The sequence below is a fragment of the Schistocerca nitens genome, chromosome 3 (genome assembly GCF_023898315.1).
Source record: "Schistocerca nitens isolate TAMUIC-IGC-003100 chromosome 3, iqSchNite1.1, whole genome shotgun sequence".
Taxonomy (NCBI): domain Eukaryota; kingdom Metazoa; phylum Arthropoda; class Insecta; order Orthoptera; family Acrididae; genus Schistocerca; species Schistocerca nitens.
In genome coordinates this window covers 84,413,186-84,432,815 of record NC_064616.1, presented here as the reverse complement: position 1 = coordinate 84,432,815, position 19,630 = coordinate 84,413,186, and the positions used below count along the sequence as shown (strand labels likewise).

At 43.8% G+C, this 19,630-nt stretch overlaps 1 protein-coding gene across 1 annotated transcript in view; it reads right to left on the bottom strand.

Annotated features, from left to right (window-relative positions):
* Nucleotides 1-19,630, bottom strand: part of LOC126248050 (PIN2/TERF1-interacting telomerase inhibitor 1) — a 99,974-nt gene that overhangs the window by 43,614 nt on the left and 36,730 nt on the right. Inside the window, exon 3 of the mRNA XM_049948684.1 lies at nt 16,540-16,714. Within this exon, the coding sequence (XP_049804641.1) occupies nt 16,540-16,714 (175 nt within the window). The remainder of the gene's footprint in view (nt 1-16,539; nt 16,715-19,630) is intronic.

The window sequence follows — 19,630 nt, the reverse complement described above, 5'->3', positions numbered from 1 at the left end:
TCAGCTATGGAAAGGCAGCCTCCAACAGCACACCAGCCAATTGTATACATGCGTATTTTCCAGTACAGAAATTTATATCCACATCTTGTTGATATGTATTTCAAATTTTTATTTCAGAGTATCATTCATGTCCAAAAGCAATGCAAAATGTTCATTTAGGGGCATATATCTTATCTCATCTCTATGTGAGGAATTCTTTCCCGCCATTAATGCCTCTTATGTGTCTATCAGCTATGGAAAGGCAGCCTCCAACAGCACACCAGCCAATTGTCTAGTGAAGCAAGCTACAAAAGAAGGACAAACGACTGACCAAAGAGCAGAGAAAAAGACAGCCTCCAACAGCACATCAGCCAGTTGCCTCCAGAATCAGCCATCACAGAGTATTCCACTCGATTTCACCACTCCTGCCCCACCTGGTGGAGCATCCTTGAGCTTAACTCCATCTATTGTGTTTGTCGTCATGCTTTAACCCTGGAATGTTGCCTGGACTCCTATGAAATAGCCTAGCCTGATGGACTCCAAACTTTCTCCAGTACTGTGTTACTATTGACGCAATAGGCCCGTGTAGGTGATAGAACCTCCTGAAGACTATTTCTTCACTGGAACTACAATTTTTGAATTACTTTGTGGCGAGGGCTCCATGATGGTTTGTGTGAATAAATAAACAAACTGTACCCATCCAGGTGGCGTTTATTTGCTGTAGAACCCAGCAGACGCAAAATTTAAGTTTTCATTTAAAAGTAATGTCATATTAAACATTGTACAGAGCTAATATTTGAAGGCTCTGATCTATGAATCTCCTAGATTTGGCTATAGAAACTTCCTCTCCATGCTTAGCACTGTATTAGGATTAATTTGTAAGACAGACATCAAAATTAATTTAGTAAGAATTTCAATATTAGCTTTTTACATGGTTAAGAGAACCATTTGACTCTTACAGCATGATACAAACAGCATATTTTCCAACTGAAGAATAGCAAAACAACAGCACAGTCACAGACAATTATTTAGCTCTTAGTCACATTATAACACACAAACATTGAAACTTAAATCAATCAAAAAATTGTTCCACTTTAGCATAATAAATAGATGGTTTAGAAATAAGTGTCCACTTGAAATGCAGACATTTAAACACTTGAGAAGAAGTCCACAGTACAAACAATTTGAGTGCAGACTAAAAACACCCACAGAGAATAAAAAAAAACGAGTAACAGAATAGAGCACATACGACACAGAACAAGAGAAACTGAGACAAAGACCAGACAAAACAAACTAAAAGCACACAGAAGGTGACGGTGGTTGGCCGACCAGAGAAATAAAAAAAGGAAAAGCCAACCACTTGAAACACATAAAAAAATCAGTTTAAAACCGGAGGCCAAAGGCCAGAATCAACACAAAACAATAAGATAAAACACAAACACTCAAATTAAAGAATAAAAACCCCCTGCCCGAATAAAACGTAAAACTAAGTCAGCCATAGCCGAGTCATCTGTTAAAATGGCAGGGAGCGAGACAGGCAGTGCGAACGACTGCCTGAGCGCAGCTAAAAACGGACACTCCAATAAAATATGAATCACTGATAAAACGGAGCCGCAGCGACATAGAGGCGCGTCCTCACGGCGCAATAAGTGGCCGTGCGTAAGCCGAGTGTGCCCAATGCGCAGCCGGCAGAGGACAACAGACTCCTTGCGGGAGACCCGCAAGGATGACTGCCACACAGTCGTCGTCACCTTGATTGGACGGAGTTTGTTGGGCATGGGCAGATTGCACCATTCAGCGTCCCAAACCGAAAGAACTTCACGGCGTAAGGCTGCCCGCAAATCAGTCTCTGGCAGGCCAATCCCCAGAGACAATTTACTAGTGGCCTCTTTCGCCAGGCGGTCAACATTCTCATTGCCAGGTATCCCAACATGGCCTGGGGTCCACACGAAGACCACAGAGCGGCCGCAACGCGCAAGAGCATGCAGGGACTCATGGATAGCCATCACCAGACGAGAACGAGGAAAACACTGGTCGAGAGCTCGTAAACCGCTCAGGGAATCGCTACAGATAACGAAGGACTCACCTGAGCAGGAGCGGATATACTCTAGGGCACGAAAGATGGAGACCAGCTCAGCAGTGTAAACGCTGCAGCCATCCGGCAAGGAACGTTGTTCGGAATGGTCCCCTAGAGTTAGCGCATACCCGACACAACCAGCAACCATCGAACCGTCGGTGTAAACAACGCCAGAGCCCTGATACGTGGCCAGGATGGAATAAAAGCGGCGGCGGAAGGCCTCAGGAGGGACGGAGTCCTTCGAGCCCTGTGCCAAGTCGAACCGAAGGCGAGGGCGAGGAACACACCATGGGGGTGTACGCAGCGGTGCCCGGAAAGGAGGTGGAACAGGGAAAAACCCAAGCCCGGAGAGAAGCTCCTTGACACGTACGGCGATCGGACAACCCGATCGGGGCCGACGGTCCGGCAGATGGACGACTGACTGCGGGAACAGGACACGGTAATTTGGATGCCCGGGCAAGCTAAAAACATGGGCCGCATAAGCAGCCAGTAATTGTTGGCGTCTTATCCACAGTGGAGGGACACCTGCCTCCAGTAGTATGCTGTTTACAGGGCTGGTGCGGAAAGCACCAGTGGCAAGGCGTATCCCGCTATGGAGGATTGGGTCCAGCATCCGCAACGCAGACGGGGATGCTGAGCCATATGCCAGGCACCCATAATCCAGACTGGACTGGATTAACGCCTGGTAGAGCCGTAACAGGGTAGAGCGGTCGGCGCCCCAGCGGGTGTGGCTCAAACATCGCAGTGCATTGAGATGCCGCCAACACGCCTGTTTGAGCTGCCGAATATGAGGCAGCCAAGTCAACCGGGCATCGAAAACCACCCCCAAAAACCTGTGGGTCTCCACCACAGCAAGGAGTTCGTCGGCAAGATAAAGCCGCGGCTCAGGATGGACTGTTCGGCGCCGGCAGAAATGCATTACGCGGGTCTTGGCTGCCGAAAACTGAAACCCATGCGCTACAGCCCAAGACTGCGCCTTACGGATCGCGCCCTGTAGCCGACGTTCAACAGCTGCAATGCCAGTAGAGCTGTAGTAAAGGCAAAAGTCATCAGCATACAGGGAAGCGGAGACAGAATTTCCCACGGCCGCAGCAAGCCCGTTAATGGCTATTAAAAACAGACAGACACTTAAAACAGAACCCTGTGGCACACCGTTCTCCTGGACGTGGGAGGAACTATACGAGGCCGCGACTTGCACGCGGAAGGTACGACACGACAGAAAATTGCGGATAAAAATCGGCAGAGGACCCCGAAGACCCCATCCATTAAGCGTAGAAAGGATGTGATGACGCCATGTCGTATCGTACGCCTTCCGCATGTCGAAAAAGACAGCGACCAGGTGCTGACGGCGGGCAAAGGCAGTACGGATGGCCGACTCCAGGCTCACCAGATTGTCGGTGGCGGAGCGGCCTTTACGGAACCCACCCTGAGACGGAGCCAGAAGGCCCCGAGACTCCAGTACCCAATGCAAGCGCCGGCTCACCATCCGTTCAAGCAACTTGCAAAGAACGTTCGTGAGGCTAATGGGATGGTAGCTGTCCACCTCGAGAGGGTTCTTTCCAGGTTTCAAAACGGGGAGGACAATGCCTTCCCGCCATTGCGACGGAAACTCCCCCTCGACCCAAAGACGGTTGTAAAGATCGAGAAGGCACCGCTGGCAGTCCACTGAAAGGTGTTTCAGCATCTGACAGTGGATACCATCTGGCCCAGGAGCAATATCAGGGCAAGCAGCTAGGGCACTGCGAAATTCCCACTCACTAAATGGAGCATTGTAAGATTCTAGGTGGTTGGTGCGAAACGAAAGGCTCCGACGTTCCATCCGCTCTTTAATGGAGCGGAAGGCCTGGGGGTAATTTGCAGAAGCAGAACTCATAGCAAAATGCTCTGCTAAGCGATTTGCAATGACGTCGGAGTCAGTACAAACTGCTCCATTCAGTGAGAGCGCAGGGACGCTGACAGGTGGCCGATAGCCGTAGACGCGTCGAATCTTGGCCCAGACCTGCGATGGAGTGACATGGAGGCCAATGGTGGACACATACCGCTCCCAGCACTCCTTCTTGCCTTGGCGGATAAGGAGGCGGGCCCGCGCACGCAGCCGTTTGAAGGCGATAAGGTGGTCTATGGAGGGATGTCGCTTGTGACGCTGGAGCGCCCGCCGGCGATCTTTAATCGCTTCAGCGATCTCAGGCGACCACCGAGGCACAGCCTTCCGCCGAGGGGACCCAGAAGAACGGGGAATGGCATATTCGGCGGCAGTAACGATGCCGGTGGTGACCGATTGAACCACCGCATCAATGTCATCAGTAGAGAGAGGCTCAAAAGCGGCAGTGTAGGAGAACAAGTCCCAGTCAGCCTTATTCGTAGCCCATCTGCTAGGGGGCCCAGAAGAGTGACGCTGTGGTAGTGACAAAAAGAGCGGAAAGTGGTCACTACCACACAGGTCGTCATGCACACTCCATTGGACAGACGGTAAGAGGCTATGGCTACAGATTGAAAGGTCAATGGCGGAGTAGGTGCCATGCGCCACACTGAAGTGTGTGAAGGCACCATCATTTAACAGTGAGAGATCGAGCTGCGACAATAAATTCTCAACGATGGCGCCTCGACCTGTTGCCACTGACCCACCCCACAGAGGGTTATGGGCGTTGAAGTCGCCCAATAGCAAGAAAGGTGGCGGCAATTGGGCGACCAGTGCAGCCAGGACATGCTGCGAGACATCACCATCCGGTGGAAGGTAAAGACTGCAGACGGTAACAGCCTGTGGCGTCCACACCCGAACAGCGACAGCCTCTAAAGGCGTCTGGAGAGGGACAGACTCGCTGTGCAGAGTGTGAAGGACATATATGCAGACGCCACCAGACACCCTTTCATAAGCTGCTCGGTTCTTATAATAACCCCGATAGCCACGGAGGGCGAGGGTTCGCATTGCTGGAAACCAAGTTTCCTGGAGAGCAATGCAGAAGAAAGGGTGAAGGCTGATAAGTTGGCGGAGCTCAGCTAGATGGTGGAAGAAACTGCTGCAGTTCCACTGGAGGATGGTATTGGCCACGGATGGGAAAGGCGTGAAGGGACTGGGGAGGCAGATTACGCCTTCGGGGCCCCTGCTGCTACTGAATCACCACTTGCACTACGGCCATCCATTGCGTCCGAGGGACTGGCGAGATCCAGGTCCTCAGCGGATGCCAGAATCTCCACCTCATCTTCGGACGCAGAGGGAGAAGGTTGCGGTGGGACAGGTGCCACCGCAATTTCAGGATTCTTGGGAGCCTTTTTCTTTGACTGCTTTGCTCGCTGTGCCTTTGGTGGTTCTGGCTGGGAGGGCGTCACTGGGTCAGTCTCAGGGACTGAAGACGACCGCGACGCCCTACGACCAGCGGTTGTTTGGCAAACTTGCGGGTGTCCGCTTTGGCACTGGGCAAAGCCTGGGATGGGAGGGCCCCAAGGGACCCCTTCCGGGCGAGAGGAGCCGAAGAAGGCCCACGCTTCTCCGGCTGTGAAGGGGGAACAGATGTCCCCGGTGGTTGGGGTGGTGTTGCTCCTGAAGTAGATGGAGCAGGAGCAACAGGGAGTGAAGTGCCCCCCACAAACAAGGGGGCCGGTGAAGGCTGACAGAGCTGAGTCCGAACTGTTGGGGGCGACACTGAAGAGGTTCGAACAGGTGTTGCAGCAGCAGCATAGGTGGACGGCATGGGCACAGGATGTAGCCGCTCAAACTTCTGCCTTGCCTCGGTGTAGGTCAGGCGGTCCAGGGTCTTATATTCCATTATCTTCCTTTCCTTCTGGAAGATCCGACAGTCCGGCGAGCAGGGGGAATGGTGTTCTCCGCAGTTAACACAGATAGGAGGCGGGGCACATGGAGTATCGGGATGAGATGGGCGTCCGCAATCTCGACATGTGAGGCCGGAAGTGCAGCGGGAAGACATATGGCCGAACTTCCAGCACTTGAAGCACCGCATCAGGGGAGGGATATAGGGCTTGACGTCACATCGGTAGACCATCACCTTGACCTTTTCCGGTAACGTATCACCCTCGAAGGCCAAGATGAAGGCACCGGTAGCAACCTGATTGTCCCTCGGACCCCGATGAACGCGCCGGACGAAATGTACATCTCTACGTTCTAAGTTGGCGCGCAGCTCGTCATCAGACTGCAAAAGGAGGTCCCTATGGAAAATAACACCCTGGACCATATTTAAACTCTTATGCGGTGTGATCGTAACAGCAACATCCCCCAACTTGTCACAAGCAAGTAACCGCCGTGACTGGGCAGAGGATGCCGTTTGTATCGGGACCGATCCAGAGCGCATTTGTGACAAACCCTCCACCTCCCCAAACTTGTCCTCTAAATGCTCGACGAAGAACTGAGGCTTTGTGGAGAGAAAAGACTCCCCATCAGCTCTCGTACAAACTAAGAATCGGGGCGAATATTTGCTACTGCCATCCTGAGATTTACGTTCCTCCCACGGCGTGGCCAGAGAGGGGAACGTTTTCGGATTGTACTTTTCAGCATTAAATTGAGCCCGAGAACGCTTAGAGACTGCTGGCGGCTGGCCGCCAGCGAGAGATGATGTACCACGCTTCATTGCGGGTCATCCACCCTGATGCCACCTACTCCGACCAAGGGCCCTCCCCACGGGCACCACCCAGCCGCAGCAATAGCCACCTGGCAGGATGGCCATTGCCGGGAGTCCTGATGCCCCAGGGAGATGGGCATCTACTCCTTGGCATACGTGGGGAGTTAACAGCGCAGGCATCAGTAGAGCGATCCCTGTATTGTCAGGGGGCTACAACCAACAGGGTACATGGCGGCCCCACCACAACGGACTGGCTACCGTGCTGGATCTTAGGTGCAAAAACGTCCAAGGTCGTCGTCGCAGTTAAAAGCAACACTGCAGAGTGCAGCGTGGTAATCGCACCCAGGGACGTATCCTAGCCCAAGAGATGGAAAACGAGCGGGACAACATTGCAACGACGAAAAAGCCGGCTAAAGGTCTCAATACACGACGGATACAGTGCACCATGTAAGGCGCCCTTCCCCAATTGGCTCGCTCTTCGGAATAATTTAGAAAGATGGAGGTCAAACCCAAGAGGGGACCATCACATAAGGCTGAAACATTTGAGACTCCTTTTAGTCGCCTCTTACGACAGGCAGGAATACCGCGGGCCTATTCTAACCCCCGAACCCGCAGGGGGTTTGAGTGCAGAACTAACATGCAACCAAATTAAATAATTTATAGTACTAGAGTATTATGTTGAAGGGCAGTCACAGATCAGTTAAAGATTTGCTTTACAGACAATACCATCATAAAGCACCAAAGAATTTCAGTAGACAAACCAAAACTGTCCATTACATCAGGAGAACAGGGAGCTCACAGAACAAAATTAGTACGGCATGTTCACTTGTGAAACAAATATCAGGATAGAACATGGGTGTCTATTTTTACATCTTTCATAAGGGGAAATAAAATTTTCACTGTCCACTTGGATTGCACAACCTAATTACCACTTTCTGTCAACAGTTGGCAAATTTTACAGTTTTAAGCAAATATAGAATTATAGAAAAAATACACTGCATAAATTATTAAATAACTAAAATGCAAAGATTCACATGGAGTATGAAATATCAAGTAAGCTTATGATGGTCAGGTTACAGTACATTAGTGCTGTATTTAAATTTGTGCAATGTCTTTCAGGTATAGTCATTTTCCAGAAAAACTGAATTATACAAAAATGATAAAATAGATAACTGACACAACTACAGGCCTATTTCATCACTGCTACTAGTGTTTTCAAAGGTTTTTGAGAAGGTGGTGTATATCATAATAGCAATATACCTCAGTACACATAAACTGTCTGACCTGAACTAGATCCTAAATGTGATACTTCCTAGACAGCTCTTCATTTATCTTCAGTCCTAAAATTTTGAAATGTTTTGTTTATTGGTTACTTATCCATAATGAAAAACACTTTCTTTTCAAGAGGGTTCTGTGAGAACTGGGTGCACTGTTTTATTGTAATGGAGTGGCAATTTGCTCTCTATAAGCCATGAGCTGAGACATTGATATCTTGTTCAGGGGCAGCTCTGTTTTCATATAGAATATTCTAAGCCTCAAAAAATTGGCAATCAGAGCAATTTACAGTGTCAATTCATAAACTCTTTGTGACTAAGCGTCTTGCAATTATACATTCTGTCACGCCTGTAAATATACTCCCTTTTGGGATTTATGGTTAATAAAACCAAATGGAATTATCTGCACCATTCACTTGGAGCCACTGGATAATGACATTTGTGATTTTATGAGTTCTAGACAATGCAGCCATCAGTCTTTATATTTTAAGAGAACTCTGTTAACAGCAACCCTTTTAGGTGGCAAAACTATTTTCTATGACACATTATTGTGATCCACTACTTGACTAAAAGTAATAAAAATCAGAGGAAGAATGTTCAGGTATATAAAACAAAACACTTGATTTATAGAGACTAAAAGAGAAGTAACCTATTCCAGCAAACTGGAATAGTGTCAGAGGGTGACTCCGTAGGGAAGTACCCAGCTGAAGGACACCCAGTGCTGTTATTGTAGGAAGAGGTTCTCTCTCACATCCATCCAGCACAACACTTATTACTGAGAAGATGTACAAAAAACACTTTTGTCAGATATGTTAAAATGAGCAAACAAGACAGGTAAGGTTGCTGGTGCTAGAAGGATTGAATGTATAATCCTCTGACTGCTGTGGATGACGCAGTTATTCCTGCTCCGCCACTACCCAGGTGCTACTGATGAGTTTTCAGCATAGCCCTTGCATTTTCCAACAGTGCTATTGATGTGTTTAAGCAACCTATTCCATCAGCCCTTTGGTGCTGTGGATGGCTTTATGCACACTGATTCACAGCTACCTGTGTGCCCCAGACATATGTAAATACACAGAGTTGTATTTCCGCATTGGTCTTCCAGTAGCTGTTCAGAGTTCCAGTTTGATGCATAGTTTGATGGAAAATTAGACTTTGCTTTGCGTGTTTCCATCAGATTTAACTTCGTGGTTCCCCCCCCCCCCCCCCCCCCATGAGAGATGTGTCACGTCCCTGGTTGCACAAATAGAGAGATCATGGAGACACTCAATAGGAGCCACAGTGACTAGAGGTCTCTAATTTCAGTAGCAACAATGAATCTTCAAAGGAATCATGAATTAAAAGTAATCCTCAGCCCTGTACATCAGCTGGTACCGCACACCAGCTTGATGTTTCTACAAGAGGTGCAGTCAGTAGCTATTCAGAATCTGAAGAATCAGAAAGTGATAACAAAATGCTCTGGAAAAAGAGCACACCTTATGACACTTTTGATTGGAAACAAACTGATTTCCAGCCATTTAAGCACGCATTTCTTGCCTTGGCTTCAGGACACAAATGTCAACTGGTAAATGACTCGAGCATTTTGCCATTTTTAATTACATTTCTGTCAGGAGACCTGTGGCAGTTATAGCAGATGAAATGTATCAACTTCAAGTGTACATCAGAGCAAATACTGCAGAAGCTGCGCATTCTTGCATGTCAAAGTAGAAAGATATTGGATTTCAGGCACTTTGTTTTGTTGCTATTTTTCCTCAAATGCTTGAAGTTAAATAGTTGAAAATAAGTGATTATTGGTCCACAAATATACTTTTAATATCCCAGTTTATAGAAAAAAGGTCCTAAGACCGTTTTGAGAATGCTACACTTTAGTGACAACTCTGTAAATACTGGAAGTGACAATTTGTTTGAAATTAGGAATACCACGGATAATATTAATATGACATTTTTCAGTACATTTAGTGCACATCAGAAGTCTTGTACTGGTGATATCTCTTGTTGTTCAAAAGTCAATTATCTTTTAAACAATTTATTCCATCCAAGCAAAGTTAATTTGGAATAAAGACATTTGTGCTGTGTGACTGTCAGACTGGGTAGATTTTGGATTTCATTGCACATACAGGCACAACAGCAGTAATTGGACTCCACAATTTTAGAACAAGTGGTAAAGCAGTGGCAACACTTACTAGACCATATTTGTAACAGGGACATACTCTGTACGTCCACAACTGGTAGTCCAGCCAAGACCTGTTTCTCTGTCATCACAGCTACGGAACAACAGCATTTGGCACTGTTTGTAAGAACAGGCACAGCAAGCCAAAACTGCAGATGACACTGAACAAGGAGAAACTGAGTTCAAATCAACTGACAAGATGCTTTTATCAAGTGATGGGATGAAAGAGAAGTGAGAATGTTGACCACATGTAACACAACACAAATTGACGAAACAGAGAAGGCTGAAAGAAATGCTGGCAAAAAAATCAAGAAAACCCAATGTATTGTAGATGGAAATGTCGTGTGGCTAGGGCCTCCCGTCGGGTAGACCATTAGCCTGGTGCAGGTCTTTCGATTTGACGCCGCTTCGGCGACCTGCGTGTCGATGGGGATGAAATGATGATGATTAGGACAACACAACACCACAATTTGAGTATGGAAGCAGTTGACTTTTGTGACATGCTACTGAGCTCAGTAAGACCAGTGTGGAATGGTACAAGGAGTATTTTTTTTACATTCTGGATCTGTGCATTTTAAATGCTCATGCTTTTCACAGGTTGTTTACTCAAAGAGTTTATCTCATTAGGTAAACTGCAGAAAAATACACAACAGAATAGAGAAAAGCAGAGGAAAGTGCTCTGATGATGAGAATCCTCTACGGCTTACTGGGAGGCATTTTCCAGGTGTAACTGAGAGTGAACATTAGAAGAAAAGTATGCTAATGTTCGGATGTGTGGTTTGCACAAAAAAGAATGAGTACCAAAAAACCAGATACCAATGCTAAACTTGCAACATACCAATATGTGGTGAAACCTGTTTCAAGATTTATCACACAAAGAAGCATTACTAAACCAGGAACTAAACCTAATAGTTGAAATAAATTAACACTTCTTAATGAATTACCTAAAAAAAGATGTAAAAAAGACAATAGAAAAATTCATTTTTAACTTTGCTAAGCTTGGGTAAAAAGGAAAGACAAAAAATACAGATACAATAGGTGTAAAAAGTGTTGAAACAGTTTCTGACTTCATCTCTTCAGGTGATGTAGTTGCTGGCAAATGAACAGGCTTGGTGTTTCAGAAGCTACAATATCTATTCTGAACATTACGTAATTACACAGCATACGCTGCATTAGTGAAACAAAACTTACACATCTTTGCATACTTATAATATGCTGAAATTATTGTTATATAACGTAGACAATTGTATTTTGATGCCCTGACTGGCAAGACTGTTTGGGATGTATGGCAATATGGCCAACTCTACGTTCTGATTCTTTTCCTGCCTGTGACAAGAGATGTTTGCTAATAGGAACTTTTATTAATCGTGAATCACATGCATTATTCTCTTCACCATATGAATAATACGAATGTGAACATTATGCCATGTATTCTTTCATGTTTGCTGCTATCTCATTTAAATCCTATCTGCCAAAAACTACGAAACTATAGTGAGACAACAGCAAACACGGAAGAATATATATATCATAAGAATATACATATCATTTCGCAGCTCGTGGTCTTGTAGCGTTCTCGCTTCCCGCGCACGGGGTCCCGGGTTCGATTCCCGGCGGGGCCAGGGATTTTCTCTGCCTCGTGATGACTGGGTGTTGTGTGTCTTTCATCATCATTTCATCCCCATCGACACGCAAGTCGCCGAAGTGGCGTCAACTCGAAAGACTTGTTGCACCAGGTGAACGGTCTACCCGACGGGAGGCCCTAGCCACACGGCATTTCCATTTCCATACCATTTCATGTTTCTATTCGTATTATTCTTATGCTGAATAGTGATACAGTCAGAAATGAAGCACGGCAACTGACTAGATTTTTAAATCTAAGATGACTAATTTCTGTGCAGAATGTAATGTACTACAGAGGCGTCTGCAAAGATTTTCAAAGGGAAAAAATTTTTCGCTAAACTCTCGTTCAGATCATCATCTATCATACAGAGTCTATTATTTGGTTCTTGTTGATCATTAGCAAAGAAAGCAGAAGTGTAAGTAACAACAAATAGCAGTTTCATGCCATTGTTTCACTAATGAGACAATTCTTCTCTCTCTCTCTCTCTCTCTCTCTCTCTCTCTCTCTCTCTCTCTCTCTTTTTTTTTTTTTTAAATTGTAAGCGGCGGTAGCGCGCATACAAGCAAGCCACGCCACGAGCGGCGACAGGTCGTAAACACTCATTATCAGAATGCGACAAACAATGCATGACACAGTACAATAATGCATTTTCAGCTTAGAGTGACGTAAACACCTATAACAAAGAGAAAGGCACATATCAGGTCAAAGCAAAATAAGCAATCGATTCAAACCAGACGAAGCACGTGAAAAAGGAAGGGTACACGTATAAATACGGACGGAGCACTTGACGCACAGCAATGGCTACCTGGTAAAGCTTAACAGCTAAGTTTATGACTTGAAGCAAACTACTGTAGCTGTAACTTCATACATTCGATCTAAATTGTCTCTCATGTTACAATGGACCAACTTTGTTTTGATTTGGAGGTGCGGTCTAAAACTTCTCTCTCCCCTTGAATTTCCAGTCTCAAATTTTAGATGCGGCTTAGGTTCGGGAATGTTTTTTTTTTTTTTCCCCTTGATTTTGAGTCTCATTTTTCAGGTGTGACTTAGATTCGAGTGCGGCTTAGATTTGAGAAAATACCGTAACCTGCCATTGTAGCAGCATTAACCGAACTAACGACTGTGCCAGACACTTGTCGTCTTATATAGGCATTGCCAATGCAGAGCCGTATTCTGCCTGGTTACACATCTCTGTATTTGAATACACATGCCTATACCAGTTTCTGTGGCGCTTCAATGTAGATACATATTTGTAAGATTTTTGGAATCCTCAAATCTGGATTGCAGAAAGGATGTGGTAGAGCCAGGTACTTTCCTATGCTTCCTACAAACTGAAAAGTAAGGGGAATGAAATGTAGGCTGTGCATTATGGCTTCTGGAACCAAATGAAGTGTATAAGAGGATCAGTGGTGACAAGGGATTCTTAAAAGGTAGGCTGATATCAGGGTAGATATTCCTTGGATTTGAACCACCAGAGCTGTTATTGGTTCACCATGCTTTTGAGCACTTTGCACGCACTAGAGCGATGGTGCCATGCATGCTACGAGGTTTGTCAGTAGAGACCACTGCCTGTGACTGAGTATGGGTCACCGTTTTAATCAGGACGGAGAAATTTTGCATTTTGCTAGTAGAGGTTACTTGTCAAAATTTTTCTTCAATATTTTCAATAAAAAAGCAATATTAGGCTAAGTAAGGACTCGGCATCAATTCGGGTACAAACCAGAAACTGTAAGGGGAGAAGGGGGGGGGGGGGGGGGGGAGATTAAAAGCAAAGTTATGCTTATTATGTCAAAATTAAAATACAGTACAATCAAGTTACAGCCATGTCGCATGTCGTACCATAGCCATTTACAGTAGAACACAGGACAAATAACTTTGGTTCAACTACTTCAAACGTTATCAGTAAATATTTGGCAACAAATTATCAAAAACTAACATGCACAGGCATCATTTAATTCACATTTTAATGTCTTTTTCTGTATAATGAAACATAGAATTCTATGATTTTCATTAGATGGCCCTGAAATCAATAAAGAAATTAGTACTCTTTAGCAGATAGCCACTGCTAATAATTATGATGCAAAAATTGTAGTAAAAATATATAAAAAAATAAAATCAAGAGCAGACCCACCACTGAATCACAACAAAATAAAATCAACGAAAAAAAAATGGCTCTGAGCACTATGGGACTCAACATCTTAGGTCATAAGTCCCCTAGAACTTAGAACTACTTAAACCTAACTAACCTAAGGACATCACACACACCCATGCCCGAGGCAGGATTTGAACCTGCGACCGTAGCAGTCCCGTGGTTCCGGACTGCAGCGCCGGAACCGCACAGCCACCGCAGCCGGCAAAATCAATGAAAATACAAGACAAAATAGCTGCAATTGCATACAATGAACCTGTGAGAGAAAAACTGAACATACTCTTCAGAAAAAATAATGTACGAGTAGCTTTTAACGACCACTAATTTGAAATTAAAACTATGACATAATATTACACTTAGGACATATAAGTTCTCAGTAAGTGGACTGCATAATATTACATGTCAAGATTTCAAGAGAGAATACATTCATTTCAATGAACATATATAAAAGAGCAACATACCAGCATTGGGGTTTCATATTAGCAAAGAAAAATGTAGTATTACAAACAAAAATGAAAACTTTAAAATCTTGCACATAAGTGGCAAGCAAAGACACTTGGACACCATTGGGGAATTATGAATTTACGTTACTAAACAAAAAGACCTGAATAAATTGTTAAATGACCACAATAATCATACAAGAGATGAGTATTTTTAAAATTTTTGATGTCATTTTATACATACATCATTCCACCTGCCATATGGAGTCATATGTGGACACCACAAGTACATGTCGGGTTGAATTAGCCTTCTACCTGCCTAACCATTCTTAGCGAGAGTGCTGTTGACAAAGTGACGAACATGCACCTGGCTAGCGGGATGCTGGTCAGATAAAAAATTATCTGCATTTTAGACAGCCCTGAACATGTTCAGTGTTTCCTTTTAACAATAATGATTATATATATGTAAGACACAATTATTCAATATGAGATTTTAAAGGATGTTTAAAAAATTTTAAAGGTGTGAACTTATTACCATGCTGTTATACCATTTTACATAACTACACGCTTGTTACAGACGCATCTGTGTCATAAAATACGGCAAATGCCAACTTTGTAATGCAGTTTTATACGTTTTATTGACCAAAGTACTTACATATGTTCTTAAATTTTGTACTGAAAAACTTTTCATTGACTGGAAGTATGAATTAAAAAATGCCTTCAGTCACGACTTTACATGTTTTATTAAGCAAAGGATTAGCTGTTATATACAGGACCCTCCACACGTATATTCATTGACTATGTGGTTTCATCATTAGTGGGACTGAATCAAGGCATGTATTTTCATGACATTGTTTTATATTGATGTATTAAAATTTTGATATAATCTGCAAAAATTATATTTGTCTTATAGATCTGACTATGGCCGATGCCAGCTTAAGTTGGTTATTTCGTTAAAAATTCATATGGCTTGCAAACAATAAATTATTTTCAAAACAATCACTGCAGTCTCCAACTAAACTAAAATGTTGTTCTTTCCAAAGATTTTTTTGTCCTGTTACAGTTAGGAACTCTCTAACAGTCACTCCCAGTACCATGAATTTAAATTTTTATTGTGTCGGTTTTTTTTAGTCCATAAGAGTTCAGCCTTCCCTTTGGGAGTTTTATTTATAAGTTGATGTAACAGGCAGGTAGAATAACACTAAGCATTTTTCAAAAGCCCTGAATTCCTAGACAAGTCTATCACAAACAAAATGTGTATGGTGGCACAGAGGTTGCTCACTGCCTAGCATTTCTCCTCAACATATGTTACCTAGCATTTCTACTCAACATATATTAGTCATTTCAGCTTATTGCTGAGCCCAATGTTTAAGTATATCTCTCAACTTCCAAATTACAATGTTACTTCTCATAGTGTTTGGTAAAGCAAGTGCGGAGATTAGCACAATAAATCTGGTTACTGTCCAGGTGCCAGCTCAGGAACAATCAGTTTATCAATATTAATACTTATTCTCATTATTCAATTTATTTCAATGAGTTACATTTACCAGAACACAATCAAGCGAACCAACAAATTCACAAATGACCATGACTTAAAACGCTGTCTATTCCTGTACAAGGGCTTCTCTCTTTCTCTGCTTTGATTATTTCCAACAATCCTTGATTAAAAATGTTTTTAGCCCTTCTCTTACATTATTTACTTCAATTCCTACCCCTAGGTTTCCGTACCTTTCACTGTTGACATGCTCCTGTAACTCCTGATGATGGACACTTAAAGATGAAGAAGAAGAAGAAGAAGAAGAAGAAGAGGAAGAAAGTAAGAAAGGTATGTTTCTTAAGAATTCTGATCTCACTGTCAGTTACAATTTTCCTCCTCCTCATCTTTATACTGAGTCTGAAGATATTCACAAAAGCCATCTTCAATGCATAGATGTGTTAACTCACCACAAAATGCTATTCAAAACTGAATTTCAATAGCACAGAAGCTTTGGTCTTTTATCGCCAGCTGAGATCTAAGCAAGGGCAAGGAATAATGGTGTAATAATTGCATTTTGTTGGGGAAAATTTACAAACACAACTCAATAGAGAAACTGTAGATTAAAATAGCTCCCTAAAGATATTCAAAACAAATTGGCTTATAATGATTCAGAGAGGCAGAAGGAAGGTAACAGAGTAGATTCAGCTTCATAATGACAAGTTAGTGAAGACAGAAAAGAGTAGCAATTATCGATGAACGCTTAAATATATTTTATACTTACTGCACCCTGGCTCGGGATTTCTTCGATTTTTCTTCCAATGAAACAGGCTTAGTTTCTGATGTTCCAGGCGGTCTAATTTCTTCACATGTGGAACTTGCGAGCTCCGATAGCAAACTTTCAAAATTCTGTTGGTGATGGATCCACTCATTGTCACTACTATTTTTACACCCTAAACCTGTAAAAAAAAAGTGACAACAAACAAAATCAGTTATATAATGGATCATGGAAAGTGTCGAATTTAAGCAAAACGTTTGTAAGGGTGCTGTGCCCAAATCACTGACTTAAGAGAGCTAAATATCTGCAATAGGTTGTCCCAGCTTGAGTGCCGTATGCCCACAGGCAGAGGTAAATAGGAGTGGACAAAACTGCTGACATACAGGTGGTTACAGAGCTGGGCAGTAGCCTATGAGACACTCTGCCTCAGTTGAGAGTTCGCAGCAGGAGTGGCCAAATAGCTTGAACATGCCTGGAACAAGGCACGAATGTGGTGCAATAGGACCACCTGCAAGTAGCCTACTCATTTATGCCTGCTTGCACGTAAGCTGACAGGCACTCGTAGGTGCTGTCATCCGTGAGACAGAATTGGAATTGTTTAATCTACAATTTAAAACAAGGAATGAAAACAGGCAAAGTAACATGGTTTCTCTTGCAGCTTTAATTACTATTGAATTTCACATAAAGTGGCAACTCATAAATGCATACACTTCTAAGAAAACAGACAAATGCATAGTAGCTCCTCAAAAAGACAAGACAAGAGTGCACAGTAAACACAGTTTCTTAACAATAGTATGAAAAACAACACATTTTATGATATGCTGGCCTACTGATAAAACCTACAAATACTGACAATTGGTATTACTTTTTAATTGACTAGCTGATTATCTAATACATACTGAAAGAAGTGCATGCAAAATCTGGGAGTCTGCACCTGTGCACACTAACAACACAAGCGTGCTGTTTGTGTACAAAATGCTACTGCCTTTTTATCAAATAGTCCTAGGTACAGTAGAAATAAAACGAAGGCACAAAGAACTTAAGCTGAATTTATCCTAATTTGATCCAGAGTGAGAAAATTGTGATTTTAAGCTGCATATTTTAGGAGTAAAGGCAAGCAGAGGCACTGAATTGTTGACACACACATAAACAATACTGAAAACTACACTAGCTTTCATATGAATTCTTCTCATTGCAATGAAAAATGCCTTTGTTTTAATGATTGTCAGCCTAACTCAAATACCGTATGCGTGACACTCTCCCCCCTATTTCATGATACAACAAAACAAGCTGACCTTTAAACTTTTTTAATGTCCTCCATCAATCCTATCTAGTAAGGATCCCATAATATGCAACAATACTCCAGAAGGGTATGGAGAAGAACTCTATTTAGTATATTTGTTGCATCTTGTAAGTGTTCTGCCAATAAACTTCAGTCTTTGGTTCACCTTCACCATGTCTTTTTCTATAAGATGGTTCCAGTTTAAGTTGTTTCCAATTGTGATCCGATCCTAGAAGTCCAGTCAGCATAGCCTCCAGTCCCTAGTCAAGTCCTTGAGCCATTACCAGAATCTCTCTCCCAAAATCCATTTCCATCCCCATCATAATGACCACTCTCCCCTCCACACACACCTACTACATGCTTAACAAAATCCATAAACCTAACAACCCATGGTCTCCCCTTATAGCTAAATACTGTGCACCAAATGAAAGAATCTCTGCTCTCGTTGACCAATTACTCATAGCTGCGCCTGCCGTATTACAGATACAATCAACTTCTTTCACCAACTCTCAACCATCCTCACTCCATTAACATCTGTATTCCTTATCATTATTGCAGCACCTCCATGACTCGAAAACACCGGTGCCCAAGGCCTTGGCACTTTTGAACACTACCTCTCCGGATGTCCTTCCAACTCCAAATCCACCTCTTCATTCCTTATACATCTAACTACTTACACCCTCAACACATATCTACCACAAATTTGACGGGAAGATATACACATAAATCTGAAGGGTGGACATGGGCACTCACATGGCACCCCCCTGTAGGTAGGTAGGTAGGTAGGTTGGTTGGTTTAAAGGCGGGAGAAGGGACCAAACTACGAGGTCATCGGTCCCTTGTTCCTAATAAAACAATGCCACAAGTGTGAGAATAAAACAGAGGAGACATATAACACAAAACGGAAAGAAAGGAAAAGCCACAAGAATGAAGGGAAGGCAACGAACACTAAAAGGAACAAAAGAGGACAAGAAACAACAGAGAGATGCTAGAAAGATGTAAAGCATGACAGCATGAAAGAAGATTACAGCGACTGACCAACCACGAGAATAAAAAGGAAAAGCCAGCCACTCTGCAACACATTAAAACCTCCACCCTAAAAGCACTAGGGTAGAAGACAAGGAGGGACAAAGGACATGCACTAAAAACTATATAGAAGTATAAAACCCACTCCCACGGATAAAACGTAAAACTAAAGCTGCTGTGGAGGCATTGTTGCCCGACACCAAAGGCAGGGTGCTGGGAAAGTTAAAAGTCTGCCGCAGAGCGGCTAAAAGTGGGCAGTCCAGCAAGAGGTGGACGACTGTCATTTGGGAGCCACAGTGACACTGAGGTGGGTCCTCGCAACGGAGAAGGTACGCATGCATTAGCCATGTATGGCCAATGCAGAACTGGCAGAGGACAACTGATTCCCTGCGAGAGGCCTGCATGGAAGACTTCCACACATTCATAGTCTCCTTAATGACACGCAGTTCGTTGTGCATGCTGTTATGCCATTCCGTCTCCCAAAGCCGGAAAACCCTGCAGTGCACGAAGAATGCAGGTCAGCTTCAGAGATGCTTATCTCCAGAAGCGGTTTCCGCGTCGCCTGTTTGACCAGCCTGTTGGCAAGTTCGTTGCCAGGGATTCCGACATGTCCTGGGGTCCACACAAACACCACGGAACATCGGGACTGTTCCAGGGCATAGATGGACTCCTGAATGGACGCTACCAGGGGGTGGTGACGGTAGCACTGGTCGATAGCTTGCAGGCTCCTCAATGAGTCAGTACACAGGAGAAATGACTTGCCAGGGCATGAGCAGATGTACTCAAGAG